This window comes from Hippocampus guttulatus, chromosome 14, assembly GCF_054856545.1.
Source record: "Hippocampus guttulatus isolate MCC_2025c chromosome 14, RoL_Hgut_1.0, whole genome shotgun sequence".
NCBI classification, from domain to species: Eukaryota; Metazoa; Chordata; class Actinopteri; order Syngnathiformes; family Syngnathidae; genus Hippocampus; species Hippocampus guttulatus.
In genome coordinates, this window is record NC_141274.1 from 7,147,489 (window position 1) to 7,163,997 (window position 16,509).

Here is a 16,509-nt window from a genome sequence, read left to right on the forward strand (position 1 = left end):
GTCGTTTTTGGGGCTAAAAATTCCTTCCTATCCATGGTCGGTATTTTTCGGCTAAAAATGCCTTACTATACATGGTCGGTTTTTTTCGGCCAAAATCGCCTCACTATACATGGTGGGGGGTTTTTCGGCCAAAAATGCCTTACTATACATGGTAGTTGTTTTTTTGGGGCTAAAAACGCTTTACTATACATGGTCATTTTTTTTCGGCTAAAACGCCTTACTATACATGGTCGTTTTTCTTGGCGAAAAACGCCTACCTATACATGGTCCTTTTTTGGGGCTAAAAATGCCTTACGATACATGGTCGTTTTTTTCGGCTAAAAAACGCCTTACTTTACATGGTCTTTTTTTTCGGCTGAAAACGCCTTACTTTACATGGTCGTTTTTTTCTCCTAAAAAAGCAGTGCTTTACATTGTCGTTTTTTTTCCGGCTAAAAACGCCTTACTATACATGGTGGGGTTTTTTTTGGACAAAAACGCCTTACTATACATGGCCGTTTTTTGGGGGGTTTAAAAACGCTTTACTATACATGGTCTTTTTTTTTCGGCTAAAAACGCCTTACTATACATGGTCTTTTTTTTGGGGCTAAAAATGCCTTACTATACATGGTCGTTTTTTTTCAGCCAAAAATGCCTTACTATACATGGTCGTTTTTTTCGGCTAAAAACACCTTACTCTTCATGGTCGTTTTTTTCGGCTAAAAACAGCTTACTTTACATGGTCATTTTTTCGGCTAAAAACGCCTTACTATACATAGTCCTTTTCTTTCAGCTAAAAACGCCTTCCTCTACATGGTCGTTTTTTTTGGGCTAAAAATGCTTTACTATACATGGTCATTTTTTGCGGCTAAAAACGGCTAACGATACATGGTCGTTTTTTTTCCCGGCTCAAAACGCCTTACTTTACATGGTCGTTTTTTTCGGCTAAAAATGCCGTGCTTAAAATGGTCATTTTTTTCAGCTTAAAACGCCTTACTATACATGTTGGGGAGTTTTTTGGGCCAAAAACGCCCTACTATACTGTACATCTTGTTTTTTTTTGGTTAAAAACACTTACTACACAGGGTTGTTTTTTTGGGCTAAAAACGCCTTACTTTACATGGTCGTTTTTTTGGGCTAAAAACGCCTTATTATATATGGTCGTTTTTTTCAGCTAAAAATGCCTTACGATATACATGGTCATTTTTTTCGGCTAAAAACGCCTTACGATACATGGTCCTTTTTTTCGGCTAAAAAACGCCTTACTTTACATGGTCTTTTTTTTCGGCTGAAAACGCCTTACTTTACATGGTCGTTTTTTTCTCCTAAAAAAGCCGTGCTTTACATTGTCGTTTTTTTTTCCGGCTAAAAACGCCTTACTATACATGGTGGGGGGGTTTTTGGACAAAAACGCCTTACTATACATGGCCGTTTTTTGGGGGGTTTAAAAACGCTTTACTATACATGGTCGTTTTTTTCGGCTAAAAATGCCGTGCTTAAAATGGTCATTTTTTTCAGCTTAAAACGCCTTACTATACATGTTGGGGAGTTTTTTGGGCCAAAAACGCCCTACTATACTGTACATCTTGTTTTTTTTTGGTTAAAAACACTTACTACACAGGGTTGTTTTATTGGGCTAAAAACGCCTTACTTTACATGGTCGTTTTTTTGGACTAAAAACGCCTTATTATATATGGTCGTTTTTTTCAGCTAAAAATGCCTTACGATATACATGGTCATTTTTTTCAGCTAAAAATGCCTTACTATACATGGTCGTTTTTTTTCGGCCAAAAATGCCTTACAATACATGGTCGTTTTTTTGGGGCTAAAAATGCCTTACTATATATTCATGGTCGGTTTTTTTTTGGGGCTAAAAATGCCTTACTTTACATGGTTGGGGGTTTTTTTCGGCCAAAAATGCCTTACTATACATGGTCGTTTTTGACGCTAAAAATTCCTTACTATACCCTCGTTGTTTTCGGCTAAAAACGCCTTACGATACATGGTCCTTTTTTTCGGCTAAAAAACGCCTTACTTTACATGGTCTTTTTTTTCGGCTGAAAACGCCTTACTTTACATGGTCGTTTTTTTCTCCTAAAAAAGCCGTGCTTTACATTGTCGGTTTTTTTTCCGGCTAAAAACGCCTTACTATACATGGTGGGGGGGTTTTTGGACAAAAACGCCTTACTATACATGGCCGTTTTTTGGGGGGTTTAAAAACGCTTTACTATACATGGTCTTTTTTTTCGGCTAAAAACGCCTTACTATACATGGTCTTTTTTTTTGGGCTAAAAATGCCTTACTATACATGGTCGTTTTTTTTCGGCCAAAAATGCCTTACTATACATGGTCGTTTTTTTCGGCTAAAAATGCCGTGCTTAAAATGGTCTTTTTTTTTTCAGCTTAAAACGCCTTACTATACATGTTGGGGAGTTTTTTGGGCCAAAAACGCCCTACTATACTGTACATCTTGTTTTTTTTTTGGTTAAAAACACTTACTACACAGGGTTGTTTTTTTGGGCTAAAAACGCCTTACTTTACATGGTTGGGGGTTTTTTTCGGCCAAAAATGCCTTACTATACATGGTCGTTTTTGACGCTAAAAATTCCTTACTATACCCTCGTTGTTTTCGGCTAAAAACGCCTTACGATACATGGTGGTTTTTTTCGGCTATAAACGCTTTACTATCCATGGTCGTTTTTTTTTTGTCTAAAAACGGATTAGTAGACATTGTTGGGGGGGGGTTTCGGTGAAAAACGCCTTCCTAGATACATGGTCGTTTTTTTTCGGCCAAAAACGCCTTACTATACATGGTCGGTATTTTTGGGCTAAAAATGCCTTACAATACATGGTCGTTTTTTTTGGCCAAAAACGCCGTGCCATACATGGTCGTTTTTTTTGGGCTAAAAACGCTTTACGATACATGGACATTTTTTTTCGGCCAAAATCGCCTTACATGGTCGGTATTTTTGGGCTAAAAATGCCTTACAATACATGGTCGTTTTTTTTGGCCAAAAACGCCGTGCCATACATGGTCGTTTTTTTTGGCTAAAAACGCCTTACTATACATGGTCGTTTTTTTCGGCTAAAAACACCTTGCTTTACATGGTCGTTTTTTTCGGCTAAAAACGCCTTACTACACATGGTCGTTTTTTTTGGCTAAAAACGCCTTACTATACATGGTCGTTTTTTTCGGCTAAAAACACCTTGCTTTACATGGTCGTTTTTTTCGGCTAAAAACGCCTTACTACACATGGTCGTTTTTTTCCGCTGAAAACGCCTTACTTTACATGGTCGTTTTTTTTCCGGCCAAAATCGCCTTACTATACATGGTCCTTTTTTGGGGCTAAAAATGCCTTACAATACATGGTCGTTTTTTTTGGCCAAAAACGCCGTGCCATACATGGTCGTTTTTTTTGGCTAAAAACGCCTTACTATACATGGTCGTTTTTTTCGGCTAAAAACACCTTGCTTTACATGGTCGTTTTTTTCGGCTAAAAACGCCTTACTACACATGGTCGTTTTTTTCCGCTGAAAACGCCTTACTTTACATGGTCGTTTTTTTCGGCTAAAAAAGCCGTGCTTTACATTGTCGGTTTTTTTTTTGCTAAAAACGCTTTACTATACATGGTCCTTTTTTGGGACCAAAAATGCCTTAATATACATCGTCGTTATTTTGGGCTAAAAACACCTTACTATACATGGTGTTTTTTTTCGGCTAAAAATGCCTTACTATACATGGTTGTTTTTTTCGGCTAAAAACGCCTTACTATACATGGTGGGGGGTTTTTGGGCCAAAAACGCCCTACTATACATGGTCGTTTTTTTGGGCTAAAAACGCCTTGCTATCCACATCGTGGTTTTTTTCGGCTAAAAACGCCTTACTATCCATGCTCGTTTTTTTTCTTCTAAAAACGGATTACTAGACATGGTTGGGGGGTTTTCGGCGAAAAATGCTTTCCTAGATACATGGTTGTTTTTTTTCGGCTAAAAATGCCTTACTTTACATTGTTGTTGTTTTTTCGGCCAAAAATGCCTTACTATACATGGTCATTTTTTTGGGGCTAAAATTGCCTTACTATACATGGTTGTTTTTTTTCGGCTAAAAACGCCGTGCTATACATGGTGGTTTTTTTCGGCTAAATTAAATTAAACAAGATTTATAAAGAAAGGAAGTTTTAAACCATTTACACGTGCATATAAAATCTAAATGTAATCCCTGCCTACACTTTACAAACTAAGGAGAGTGCTATTAAATGTGTAAATGTGAGAGTGCTATTGATAGCGTCTGCTGTCATGGTCTGTCTTAGTGACGGACTGCAGCTGCTGTTGTCTTTTTCTCTGGTCAAAACAGTGTCCCCTAGCGGATGCCCAATAAATTGCACCTTATTAAAAATATTAATTCTGTTTTTTATGCATTTTTTTCATTTTTAAATGATCCTGCGGGCCTGATTGAACCTCGCGCGTGTGTGTGTGTGTGTGTGTGTGTGTGTGTGTGGAATTCTGCATCGGTGTGCAATTGTAAAACAAGGCTGTGTGTTGAAAAAATAAATCTGAAACTGCATTTAAGGGTGGCTCAATACTGGCTGGCCATATACGGGCCGGAGTTGTAAATTGATTTCTGGCCCAAATACTTCACTCCACAACTGGCCCTCATCTGGTTTGCCAGAGTCAAGCCAGTGCCTCCTTTGCCACTCCTGGGCCTTGTTCGGCCCACATGCATTATGCCAGTGCCGACACACATACAGGCACAGTGAAATCGCGTTGATCTCACTGTCAACTCATGTGCGGTGACTTTTATGGTTAAACTATTTTTCGGTACCGTTAAAATGACGCCACGGAAACGACATGCTACCGGTAACAAATGTTACCGTGAAATCCTCAGGTTTGCCGTAGTTTTTCTTTGTCTGTTTATTTGTTTTGACTGAGAAATTTCCTTGCGTCCAAAAAACGCACATTATTTGGAACTGTGCATCCTGTGGGAAAATTATGGGTCTAGAACGTGGGACGCAGAGGTAACGAGATGGCTGAAATTTTAAACATTCCCCAAGTACAACTATTATTACCACTCCCACTAATACTACATTAATTAATTTAATACCTTCAACTTCACAATAATAATAAAAAATATTTAAATCAACCATGATTTTAAACTATGTATTATCAATATTCATTATTCCAAACATGAGAAAGCATTCAGCAAACATAACTGGAATCGAGCAAAAGGACTCCAAATCCCAACGGCCAAACCCGAAAGTGAAGTGCCGACATTAACTCCAGCTGTAACGCAAATTACTTGGTTCAAACAAACCTTCTAGTGCGACCTCACAAACGTGACGACTGTGCAAAAATAACTAAATAAAAGACACCACTGTTACAGAAAGGCTTTACACGCTATTTAAACTGCCGATCGCGAATGGAACGAACCGTGATTGAAACTAACTTTGATGCCGCTCTTTACACGATGTGCTGACTGTCGATGACAGCTCCGCCCCTCTTAAAGCGCCAGACAAAGTTATCAACGTGGTTTTCCCTGGATGGATTTTGTTTGACTTCTTTGTGATTTTTGCGGTCCTTTGGCCCACTTTATACCTGTGGACTAAGGATTAGGGGCTCTAATCCCTCGTTGTATCCGATGACCGGAAACCCAAGGCCAAGGCCAAGGACCAAGGACTTGACTCCGAGGCCGAGGACCAAGGACCGCCCTTCGGTCCTCGAGGCCAAGGACCGGCTCGAGGAACACATCACTGGTTGTCGTACAGTGATCCCTCGCTATTCCGTGGTTCGTTTATCGCGGCTTCAGTGCATCGCAGATTTTTTCCAAACGTATTCATACTTTTTTTTTTACCGCGAGAAGCAGCGAAAGTCAGCGAGTCACATAGAGCAACATATACAGTACTACATGTACTGTATGTTTACTGTATTTTGTTATTCATACACTAACCTAACTTATAAATGTTTAAATGAATTTGTATACAGCATTAAGTCATGTTAATTACTTCAAAATTTACTTCTACATGCACGTATACCATTAAATTTGGCCTTAGAAATACTATATACATGTACCTATATGGAGGGGGGGGTCGCTACTTTGCGGATTTTCATTTATTGCGGGTGGTTTTGGTCCCCATTAACCGCGATAAACGAGGGATTACTGTATATGGAGTCTCAAGTGTAAGATTTAAAACTAAAGTGAACTCAAGTATTGTGGAATAAACACTTCTCAAATAACTGACATACAGCCACACATTTAAAATCAACTCAAAGCTCCTCTATATTGACAGATGTAAACAAAGAACACTTTTTTTTCCCTGTAATTTGATTAAAGGTTATTGTTTTTTTTTTTTTGTTTTTCAAATTGAGTATATTCCGTTAACTCTACCAACTTTGGCGCAGACTACCAGGATTTAACCCTGGACCACAACACAGCCAATCCTTACCTGAGCTTGTCCGAGGGCCACCGGGCAGCGACCACGCGTTCCGAGGCGCAGCCGTACCCGGAGCACCCGGAGCGCTTCAGCAGCTGGGCGCAGGTACTGTGTCGCGCCGGCATGGCGGGTCGCTGCTACTGGGAGGTGGCGTGGGCCGGCAAAGGCGGGGCGTCCGTCGGCGTGTGCTACCGCAGCATGAGCAGGAGCGGCGGAGGCAGCGACAGCAAATTGGGCCACAACCCCAAGTCCTGGAGCCTGGACTGCGCCGACGCCGCGTGCACTTTCCGCCACAACAAGCAGAGCCTGAGCGTGGCCGCGCCGTGCGGCAACAGGATAGGAGTGTATCTGGACTTCAGGGCCGGCGTTTTGTCCTTCTACAATGTTTCCGAGGGCATGCTTCTGCTTCACGGCGCCCACGCTACCTTCAGTCAGCCGGTGTTCCCGGGATTTTGGGTGGGGTTGGGATCGACTCTGAAGCTGTGCTCTCTGTAGTTGTGAAGCTTAAATACTGCTCACTTCATCAGGTATATTCTATATACAGTTTATTATTAGTAGATATCCCAAAAAGTTGCCCCCTTTTTTTTTTTTTTTTGCACATTTGCTTGAAAAATTGAGGGCAAATCTCGGAAGAATTTCTTTGACATGATACTGCTTTTACTGATACAGAGGAGATTTTTTAAAATACATATTTTTTTCAAAAAAAAGGCCTTATTTAAAAGCTTTTTAAAATGGTGCTATAGACATTATAAATCAGGGGTTTCAAACTCATTTTTGTTGCGGGCCACAATTGAGTCACCATTTTCCTTGGAGGGCCATTATGACTATCAAACCATGTGAGGAAGTATGGTTTATTCAATGACTGTTGAAATGACTGGTGAGGACTTTGGTCACAGGAAAATGCTTACAATATATGTTATTTATTACATGTGAGAATTTAAAATTTTGCAATATTTTAGCAAGCATCAATCATGGAAGTGACGTTTTTGATTTGCTTTTGCGGGCCACGCCAAACAATGTGGCGGGCCAGATATGGCCCCCGCGCCTTGAGTTTGACACCTGTGTTATAAATCATTTAAAAAATAATGCATTCATTAATTAGTATGTTATTCGTGACTGCTTTGGTTTCTAACTTCCATTGTCATCTTTGTAAAGAGAACTTGATTAATGATGTCATTATTCAGGTGTACCCAATAGTGAACCTCGATATGTGCAGTAGGATGCCAAAGCACAAATTGAATGTGTTTTTTTTAACTTTTAATGAACCATCACAGTTAAACAGCAGCACTTAGTTCAGATCTTATTGAAGGCGGAAACGTCAACACTCTGCACCTGTAAGAGTGACACAAAACAAAAGTGTACCTCAACAAATCTTTGGAGTCCAAAATAAAAGTTTCCATTTTGTCTACTCACAAAGTCCTCAAACTTGGTGATCTCCTCCTCCAAGATGTCCGTGCCCACTTTGTCGTCCTCCACCACGCAGTTGATCTGCAGCTTCTTGATGCCGTAGCCCACCGGCACCAGTTTGGACGCGCCCCACAGGAGCCCGTCCAGCTGCACCGAGCGCACGCACTCCTCCAGCTTGGCCATGTCCGTCTCGTCGTCCCACTGGAAGGATGGAAAAGAGGTCACCATTGGAATCAAAAGACGTGGCACTCATCGTTGACATTTACAGTAAAGATAAACCAAACGCTCATTGTGAAGTGGCATAGACGAACGAGCTCACAAATCGAGCGTGGGTGTAACTCTTGAAAACTTTGAAACAATGGATGCCGAAACACAAATGGCGCAGCAGCACATTCTGCAGCTTCGATGCTACGGTCTTTCGTTTCTCATTCAAGCTATGTATATTACCGACCGGTGACCAAACAGGAGCAGCACAATGTCCGTTGAATTCAAGCAAAAAATGGCTTCATCCTTTTTCACTTGGTCGGGACTTACAGGCTTGACGTCCAACAAGATGGACGACTTTGCGATCAGGGTGGGCTTTGCGGCCTTCCTGGCGGCGTAGGCTTCCACGCGCTCTTGCTTGAGACGGGCCGCCTCCTCGTCATCTTCGTCGTCACTGCCGAACAAGTCCACGTCGTCGTCCCCGTTTTCTTCCACCTGTTTAACAGGAGCAGCTTGGACGGGAGCAGCCTGACAAAAGGAAACGGGATTAACAGAAACGGCGCGAGGTATGACGACGTGGTCGCGGCGGTCCCCTTTTACCTTGACTGCGGCGACGGCTGCGGGTGCGTGCGTCTTCTCCAGCTGAGCCACTCTGGCCTCAAGCTTCTGCAGCACGGCCCTCATATCGCCCACCACTAACAAAACGGAAGAACCCAGTTAGACAATCAGTCGGGCTCCCAAAAGCTTCAACTTTGCCCACCTTTGTGCAAAGTGTGGTTCTCCGCCTCCAGGCTCTTCATGCGGACAATCAGCTCCTGCTCGCTTGAATGTGAAGAAGACTGCAAGGGGCGGGGGGGTGCAATTCATTTCATGAAAGAGAAGCGTGCGATAACTTCAACTATAATCATTGAGATTCAATTTCATGTCAGCATGCATGTAAATATGGACTGAATACAATTTCACGGTGGTAAAGATTAAAAAAAAAAATTCCATTTGAAATCAAGGTGGATAAATTCCATAATATGGCTCTGCCGGAAGTTCGAAAAATCTGCGCGCGGTACGCCGATTCCGCAAAATAGCCAAAACTGGAGCTAGTGTAATAACCCATAGATGCCACAAGAGGGTGACACCAGACTATTGTCGAAACGAAGCGCCTCAATTCAAAAGTTCCTCGGCAGAAAGATGGCTGAGCACAAAAACCGTAAATAGGAAAATTTTTCCACGGATGGGTTCCAAACCCAATCTGCAGTTGGTTGTTCCGATGATATTTGTAATAATTCCCTCTGGAGATTTCTAAATGTGAATATCACAGCAATTTTTGACCTCACTGACCCGATATGGTCCAAGGGAGAAAAAAAAAAAAATCTCCATCTCTGGCATCTTAATTAGATTATCGTGTCATGTCATTATAAAATAAAATTACAAAAAAAAGTTGCAATAAATTACAAGCTTTAAACAATTCGGTGACGGCGGTTTTGATAAGTCAACGAGACACTTTGTATTTGTTTCTTTCACCGTTTAAAAACCGTACGCTTTTAGAGGATAGAACATTGTCTGGATTTTTCACATGCGTGCATTCTAATACATGCCTTTCAAAGAACATCTGGTCGAGTTGATTGAATTTGGAATTGGAAACAAATAAGATGCTATTTTTAGCCCATGTTTATTAGCTCAAACAAAATGCCCATTCCGAACACAGAAAATTCAGTCGATGCAATTACATTAGCATTTTACAATTGTGATTATGATGCAAAAGGAAAAAAAAAAAAAAAAAAATCAATCAATCAATCCACAATGAAAGCCATTCTGCGTGCAATGTTATGATGATTTCCACACAAGCATCAAACGGTCCATGGCGGCCATGCGGCGTTGTCACACACGCGTGACTTACATTTCTGTGCTGGCGCTTTTGCGGTCGCCCTTTGTGCTGCGCAGCGCTTTTCACCTGCGGCGTATTGAAAGCCACGAGTAATGGGAGGACGGAGACAAGGTTATATTAAAATAGAACAGGGAAGAAAAATAAAATCAAATCATGACGCGATGGTTGGAGTCGCAGAAGAAAACTGTTGATTTTCTATTTGACATTCTGTGAGCTTTCCATCTTGTAATAATGCCGACTTCATGATGTGATTTGTTTTGGCCCGGTCAAGCCAGCATCAGCGACCTTCAGGTGGCCGCCATTTTTGTGGAACCCTGTCGAAACATTCTTACTTGAATAACCACAAGCGGCCAACGAAAAAGCAAAACATCAATCGGTCAATACTTGCTAAACTGACGTCGGTGTAGCGCCACATCCCGATCAGTTTTGATTTTTCAGTACTTTCGCCCATATATTTGCTCCCCCCAACAAAATTGAACAATTTGGGGAGTTTTCAGGTTTCATTTGAGTTTTCTTGTCATCCTGCACACTTGGCGTCGTCAGCGTGCGCCTGGCATGAAGTCAGTTTTATCGGCAGTCCGTGAGCATTTGCTCTTATCTAACTGAACTTTATTTTTAAGCTGATCGGGTCCGGCTGTACAAGTACACACACACAAAAAAAAAAAAAAAAAAAAAGCCACAATGACCACCTTCACACCTGCTGGTTTTCTCACTGCGCGCACGCCTTGGTTAAGGACAGAAACTAATCATTTAAGGAAACGAAGGCAGAATACTACGGTCTGGATTTAGCAGTGGACCCTCCCTGAGGCAGGGAGACAGATGCCAAACCACCTGACCTCAGTCGTTCGCTCGCTCGCTCAGGCTTCTAAATTGAGCACACATGCTCGGAGCGATGATCTAACTGAGGCTTAAACCAACAGAGGCCAGTGACTGATAGTATAGTGGGACCTTTCGGGGTCCAAGGGTTTATGCCAGGGATCCGCCACTGCGGATTAAAAGACAGAACACACATTTGGTTGAAATCTGGGGGGGGGGGATTCCAAGCTCGGGCGAAAAGGTCAAAATGACCGTAAAATGGCTGCTGAGGGAGAAAAAAAAGTCTTCCAATGACTTTTCAGGCATGGATTCTTGAGAATTCGCATATCTGGGAAATGATTGCCCACATTCCCACAGTAGATAAACATAACACCCCCCTTACTAACTCATTCAATCCCAGCCATTTTCACTGGAGCAACCCTTAATCCCAGCGTTTTATTGGATTTTGACTGATCTTGCAAGGCCCACGGAATATTTGGTTCTAATGCTATATAAACATGGAGCCTACCAAAATAAAGTTTGGACTCTTCTTTCAGTAAAAAAAAAAAATAATTGTTTCTATCTTTTTCCATTCTTCAGCAATCGGCATTTCAAAATGGCTAAATTTCATGAAAATGGCGATTCCTGGGCAAAAAACAGAGAAATAGAGCTTTTTTGCAAAAGCATGCATTTCAAGCACGTGAGGCACCACTGCCACCTACTGGTCGCTTTTTTTTACATGATTTACAATGCAAACGGCTTATTCTCATTCACAGATTGCATCATCCCCTCCTCTCTATGACGCAAAAAAAAAAGAAAGACAGACGTACAAGTACGTCCTTGGTAGGCGGGGCCTAATTTTAAAAAGACGTACAAGTACGTCTTGTGGAACGAAAGAGTTATGAATTTTCAAAAATAAACAATTTAAATGGAGTCACCTGTTGCTGCTTGGGGGCGGTTCCATTGGGACCCTCATAGAACTTCCTCTCGGCCTCGTCATAACGGTGCTTGTCGAACCAGACCTTCTCGGCAGTGAGGCACTCAAGTCCACTCATGTTGGCGCTGCGGACGTGAAAACAAAAACGGGTCAAGATTTGCAGCCCCAACACTTATGTTGCTTTGTAGGACATGACGACACGATGTAATACACACACACACACACTCATCGGCCACTCCATTCGTGTACTGACATCACATGCACAACGGAATAAGAGACAATACAAAGAAACCTGTCAAAGAAGAAGAAGAAAAAAAAAACTGTTGAAGACAAGCAGAAATGCCCCAAAATGGCTCCCATGCAGCCACTTTTATTTCTGTGCAGAACGTTTCTAATACTTTGACCATTTGGTAAAACAACCAAATCATTAGAAACACATCAGGGATGAAGCAGTGCAACAAGCTGTCAAATGTTCTTCAACCCTATTTCTTCCCCAAACTCTTGATGAAATCATTCCCGACGTCACAACCAGGCAGCGCCACAGTGACCAGTGACACAAACGTTCTGATTAGATTTGCACAGACATCCCACAAAATGGCCACTCGCGTCTTTGGGACACTTTTGTCACCAAGCCGGCATCCGTCCATTCGACTAAATTTAAATCCCGTGACCACTTGTTTATTATTGTGGGTGAAGACGGCGTCAGTGGTTTCGAATATATTGACCCTCTTGCTCAAAAACACGTGTGCACCATAAAAATCTAAAATGCATTCCCTCCTGTCAGGCAGACCATTTTGATCTCACTTCATGCCGCACATATTCGGAGGCAAGTCACTGCTGAGTGTGTCGGGGACACACACACACAAAAGAAGCAGTCAATTAGGAAATGACTGCTTCTCTTGGAAGGAAAAAAAAAACAAAAAAAACAAATGACATGCAACAATGAAAACAAACGGCCTGCTTGTGTTAAATCAACACATTCCTCGGGCAGCGACGCAGACTTGTCGACTCAGCAGGACGACCGCACAAAAGGCCAGAAAGTTACATCCAAAGAATCAGGCAGGCACGTTTGTTGCGCTTTGACTTATCCCGGGATATATGATATATCGATTTTTTTTAAATGACAACATGGAGGCCAAAGGACAGCGCAAGGCAGATAAAAAAGTAGTACACGACACATTTCCGCCAATCCTCGTGTGTCATACTTGTCCCGTCCCGACCTTTTGTCGCTCTCAGACAGGCCCTTCCGCCGAGACTTGGGCTCCCTGCTCCCTCGGCCGCCCTTCTCGGTCTCCGACGAGGTGCGGTAGCGGCCTCTGCTGTAGCGCCGATGGGGCGTGCCGGAGGACTTGACCGTGGGGATGTGGGCGCCGTCCTGCTGCTGACGCTTGGCCCAGTGGCCCCTGGTGTTGGGGCTCCTCGGCGAGGACGGCAGCGGCTTGAAGATCTCGCCGCGGACGGCGGAGCTTCGTCCGTAGGAGCCGCCGGCCTCCGCGGAGGAGCCCAAGCGCTCTTCCTCGGGCCCCGAGCTCTGGTTCTCCGACTGGGACAAGCGGGCGTGGCGCCGCATCTTGCCGAATTGTTGGTTGTCGCCGCTGATGATGCTCCTCTCTGGCGTGGCGGCGGGCTTCGGCGCCGCTCCCTGCTCGGACATCAACTGATCCATCCCGCTTAGGGAGGGGGAAAGGCAGCTTTCTGCTTTAACTTCACACAACAACTTCCTGGGCGCACTGACACTAGGCCGTTCAAACTGTGGTCAACTGGGCTGGTGGTCACGCCCCCGCCCCCTCTCACTCCTCTTGTGTCTACCACCGTGCTGGTGCAGATTTTTAAATCCGTTATAATAAATGGCGACATAATTATTTGTCAGCATTGTGTTTCTCGCTATTCCGCGAGGTGGCTGTTATGACAAACTGGCAAGAAGAGTACGTAAAATTGAAAAAAAAAAAAAAAAAACATGCATTAAAAAAAAAATACTGGGGGGATTGTGATTAGGTGAATCCGCGGGTGCCGAGCTAAGAGTATGCGAGGGTCCACTATGAATGGCCTCGTGCAAGTAGCCCCTTAAATTGACGTATACTCAAAAGGTGATGCTAGATCAAAAAAACTTCATTTCGACCAAAAACGGCTTCCTCTCATTCCAGGATGAACAGAAAAACATTCAACATTCAAATATCTGCCATTGTGCTGGTTTTAAGGGGGAAGTCAGTCCATAAATGTTCTGTACAATAATTGTTCTATTTGCCTCCACGAGTCAAAACACTGCATTTTGATTCATATTGTGTAATATGAGTCAGGCGGCAAACGTTTTTTGCCATCTCAGAGGGCAGCCATTTTGCCACTTTCCGTCAAATGAAAATGACATCAGAGTTCACGCTCAGGCAACCACCAATCACGGCTCACCTTTTTTCTGAATCTGAGCCATGACCGGTTGTTACCTGAGCACCTGCGATGTCGTTTTCAGTCGACAGCAAGTGGCAAAATGGCCGCCCCCTGAGATGGACAAAAACGGGTGGATTATACTGCTTAACTCATATTCCACAAACAATATTAATCAAAACGCTGTGTTGAGACGAGTAGGGCTGCATGGAAGTTATTATAGTAAAGAAAATTTTGGGGTCGACTTTCCCTTAAAAGGCCCCCCAATTAAAGCAAATGCACCAATCTTACATTACATGACACTTTTAAGTCGTTCCTCATTTGCTCACAATTACAATTTACAGTGGAACCTCCAAATGTGAACCCTTCTGACGTCGGATAAAATTTAAAATGACCACCCAGGAATCTTGTAACTTCTTGGAATTACACAAGTTTAGTTGGGCTTTTTCATTGATTTTTAGTGATTTCTCCATAGATGGGTACAATGACGTCATAACAAAAAGTGATGATAGCCAATGAACAGGCTCTAGAAAAGTAGCACTTAGACTTTCTTCATCCTGGCTGCTCAGTACATACAGTAATTAGCCAGCCATCAGTATGCACAAGTAATGTTTTTGAAATGATGCTGTTAAATCATTGCATACCCAGCTGTTAATGTATTTTCATACTTGAATAGAAGTCAAAAATGTTTAAAATCAGAAGAAATATCAATTCATAGCCAATGGCATTGTGACATATCAGGGGTTGAGTTTTTAAGTTATTATGATGGTGACAGTTTGACTCTGAAACAGAAAATTTCACCCCACAGACTATGTTGGACTTTAGAGGTTTCACTGTAACTTCATTTGATTGACAAGCACTATGACACAATAATAAACCACACCAGCAGTGCTCAATTAAGAGGTCCAACTGAAATCACAATTAAAAAAAGAAATAAAAGTCAAATAGACATGATTCCAAAGTAATCAATGTAGTCTGCTCCCTCTAATTAAAACAAAAACAATTACAATCCCAATAAGACAAAAACAGGCTGAATTAGCACCACACAAGCAGAAGTAAATCAAATAACATAAATCACCTGAATATACATCACATACACTTTGCTGTTAATGCATCTCTTAAACGGGGACATACTGTATTATAGAAAATGTACTTTTAATGATTTCTATCCAAATAGTTGGGTCTCTTGAAAGCCTGCCCACCCATCGGCTCGAGTCGACAATTAAATTATGTTTTGTCTATTACTGAAAATATGCCTGTAATTGAGCCCGGACTGTTATGTAATAGAGGGGCTAATTTACACCGCTCTGCTGTTGCAAGTAGAAGCAGCTATGGTCATCGAAAGCCAGATATATAATCGCTAACTTGCAATAAACCCTAAACATTGGCTAATTTCAACAAGCTAAGGAAATTTGTGTGTAAAGTGTACTATAAGCCTTGATCCTTTGGATACTTTGGCAAAAGCTCCTCACAGATGTTAAATTGTGTGTGGAGTGTGTGTGTGGGGGGGTAAAGGGGCTAGTCTCTTTTAATGCTGCTATGGTACTAGAAAGGCAACAGAAATGCAAGCAGTTCATTTTGTCATTATTTTTTTAAGGTAATTAGGTATGTGATTTTAGCCTTTGTTCAGCTCCACGGCCAATTATTTTAGATTATCAGGTCCAAAAATAATAATAATAAATAACCCACGGAATTTCATATACCGCTTGCATTTTAAAAACAGATAACATGCTGATTCATTTACAAGTGGTTTTACCAGTTGATGCTTTCTTTCCATGCAAGTCAATTGACAAATATGAATTATTTCAACAGGCATAACATGTCACTTTGAAAATAAAACGAAATAAAAAAACAAAACAGGCACAAGTCCAACACTCACCTTGGCTGAAATGAGACCAGCAGACAACATGGGGAATACAAATCATGTTTAACTTTTAGACCATTTCATATGAACAAATTAGATACACTTGTAGCATCTAAATAACAGTTGCTGTCCCGGTCTCAATCATCTCTATGAAGTGTCATCAATGTCGTTGATCGTCTACATGCAACCGATATCAGCGTCTCATATCGACGTTATCCGATACGAGACAAACTCCGTGAAAGTTTTTGACAGCTGTGAACTCGGTCGTCAACTGAACACGTGGCGCTTCCACGAGGAGAAATGTCACACATTCGCTCGCTTTCGAACCCGTCTGCGTTTGTTCACGTTTCAGGACGCATGCAAGCTTCCACGCTTACCTGGTTGTTTTATTCGACGTTTCAAGGATTCGGACTTGTGTCTGAGCGTGCTGTTTCGGCTGTAATCCAACCGGAAGAGGACGAGCGTGCAAGAGGACGCCTTTATTAGTCGAGCGTGGAGGGGTGGCAAAGTCGAAGTTTTTCCAAAATGTCAATTGATACCTCATTTAAATGTTCTTACTCGTGTTTATTATATGATTTAAAACAAAGTTATATGTCTGTGTCGAATATAAAACACGTGTGTCATGTTTATTAGTATT

At 42.1% G+C, this 16,509-nt stretch overlaps 2 protein-coding genes across 5 annotated transcripts in view; one reads left to right on the top strand and one right to left on the bottom strand.

The window, feature by feature from the left end:
• LOC147194749 (tripartite motif-containing protein 16-like) overlaps positions 1-7,573 on the top strand; it is a 21,636-nt gene extending 14,063 nt beyond the window's left edge. For both annotated transcript variants that reach the window (XM_086128614.1, XM_086128608.1), the window contains exon 8: positions 6,376-7,573. In XM_086128614.1, the coding sequence (XP_085984740.1) occupies positions 6,376-6,902 (527 nt within the window). In that variant the 3' untranslated portion in view covers positions 6,903-7,573. The remainder of the gene's footprint in view (positions 1-6,375) is intronic.
• Positions 7,574-7,647: 74 nt separating this feature from the next.
• On the bottom strand, positions 7,648-16,416 carry LOC147194750 (elongation factor 1-delta-like). Of its 3 annotated transcripts, XM_086128615.1 has the most exons (9): positions 16,250-16,416; positions 12,850-13,299; positions 11,631-11,754; positions 9,910-9,963; positions 8,779-8,857; positions 8,619-8,713; positions 8,349-8,546; positions 7,821-8,015; positions 7,648-7,739 (listed from the first exon to the last, which is right to left on the bottom strand). In XM_086128615.1, the coding sequence occupies exons 1-9, from the start codon at positions 16,414-16,416 to the stop codon at positions 7,701-7,703; spliced, it is 1,401 nt and encodes a 466-aa protein (XP_085984741.1). In that variant the 3' UTR covers positions 7,648-7,700. The 3 variants fall into 3 exon arrangements, with proteins under 3 accessions (XP_085984741.1, XP_085984743.1, XP_085984742.1); XM_086128617.1 differs by lacking the exon at positions 9,910-9,963 and having other exon boundaries at positions 16,250-16,302; XM_086128616.1 differs by lacking the exon at positions 9,910-9,963 and having other exon boundaries at positions 8,349-8,713; positions 16,250-16,310.
• Positions 16,417-16,509: the final 93 nt, after the last annotated feature.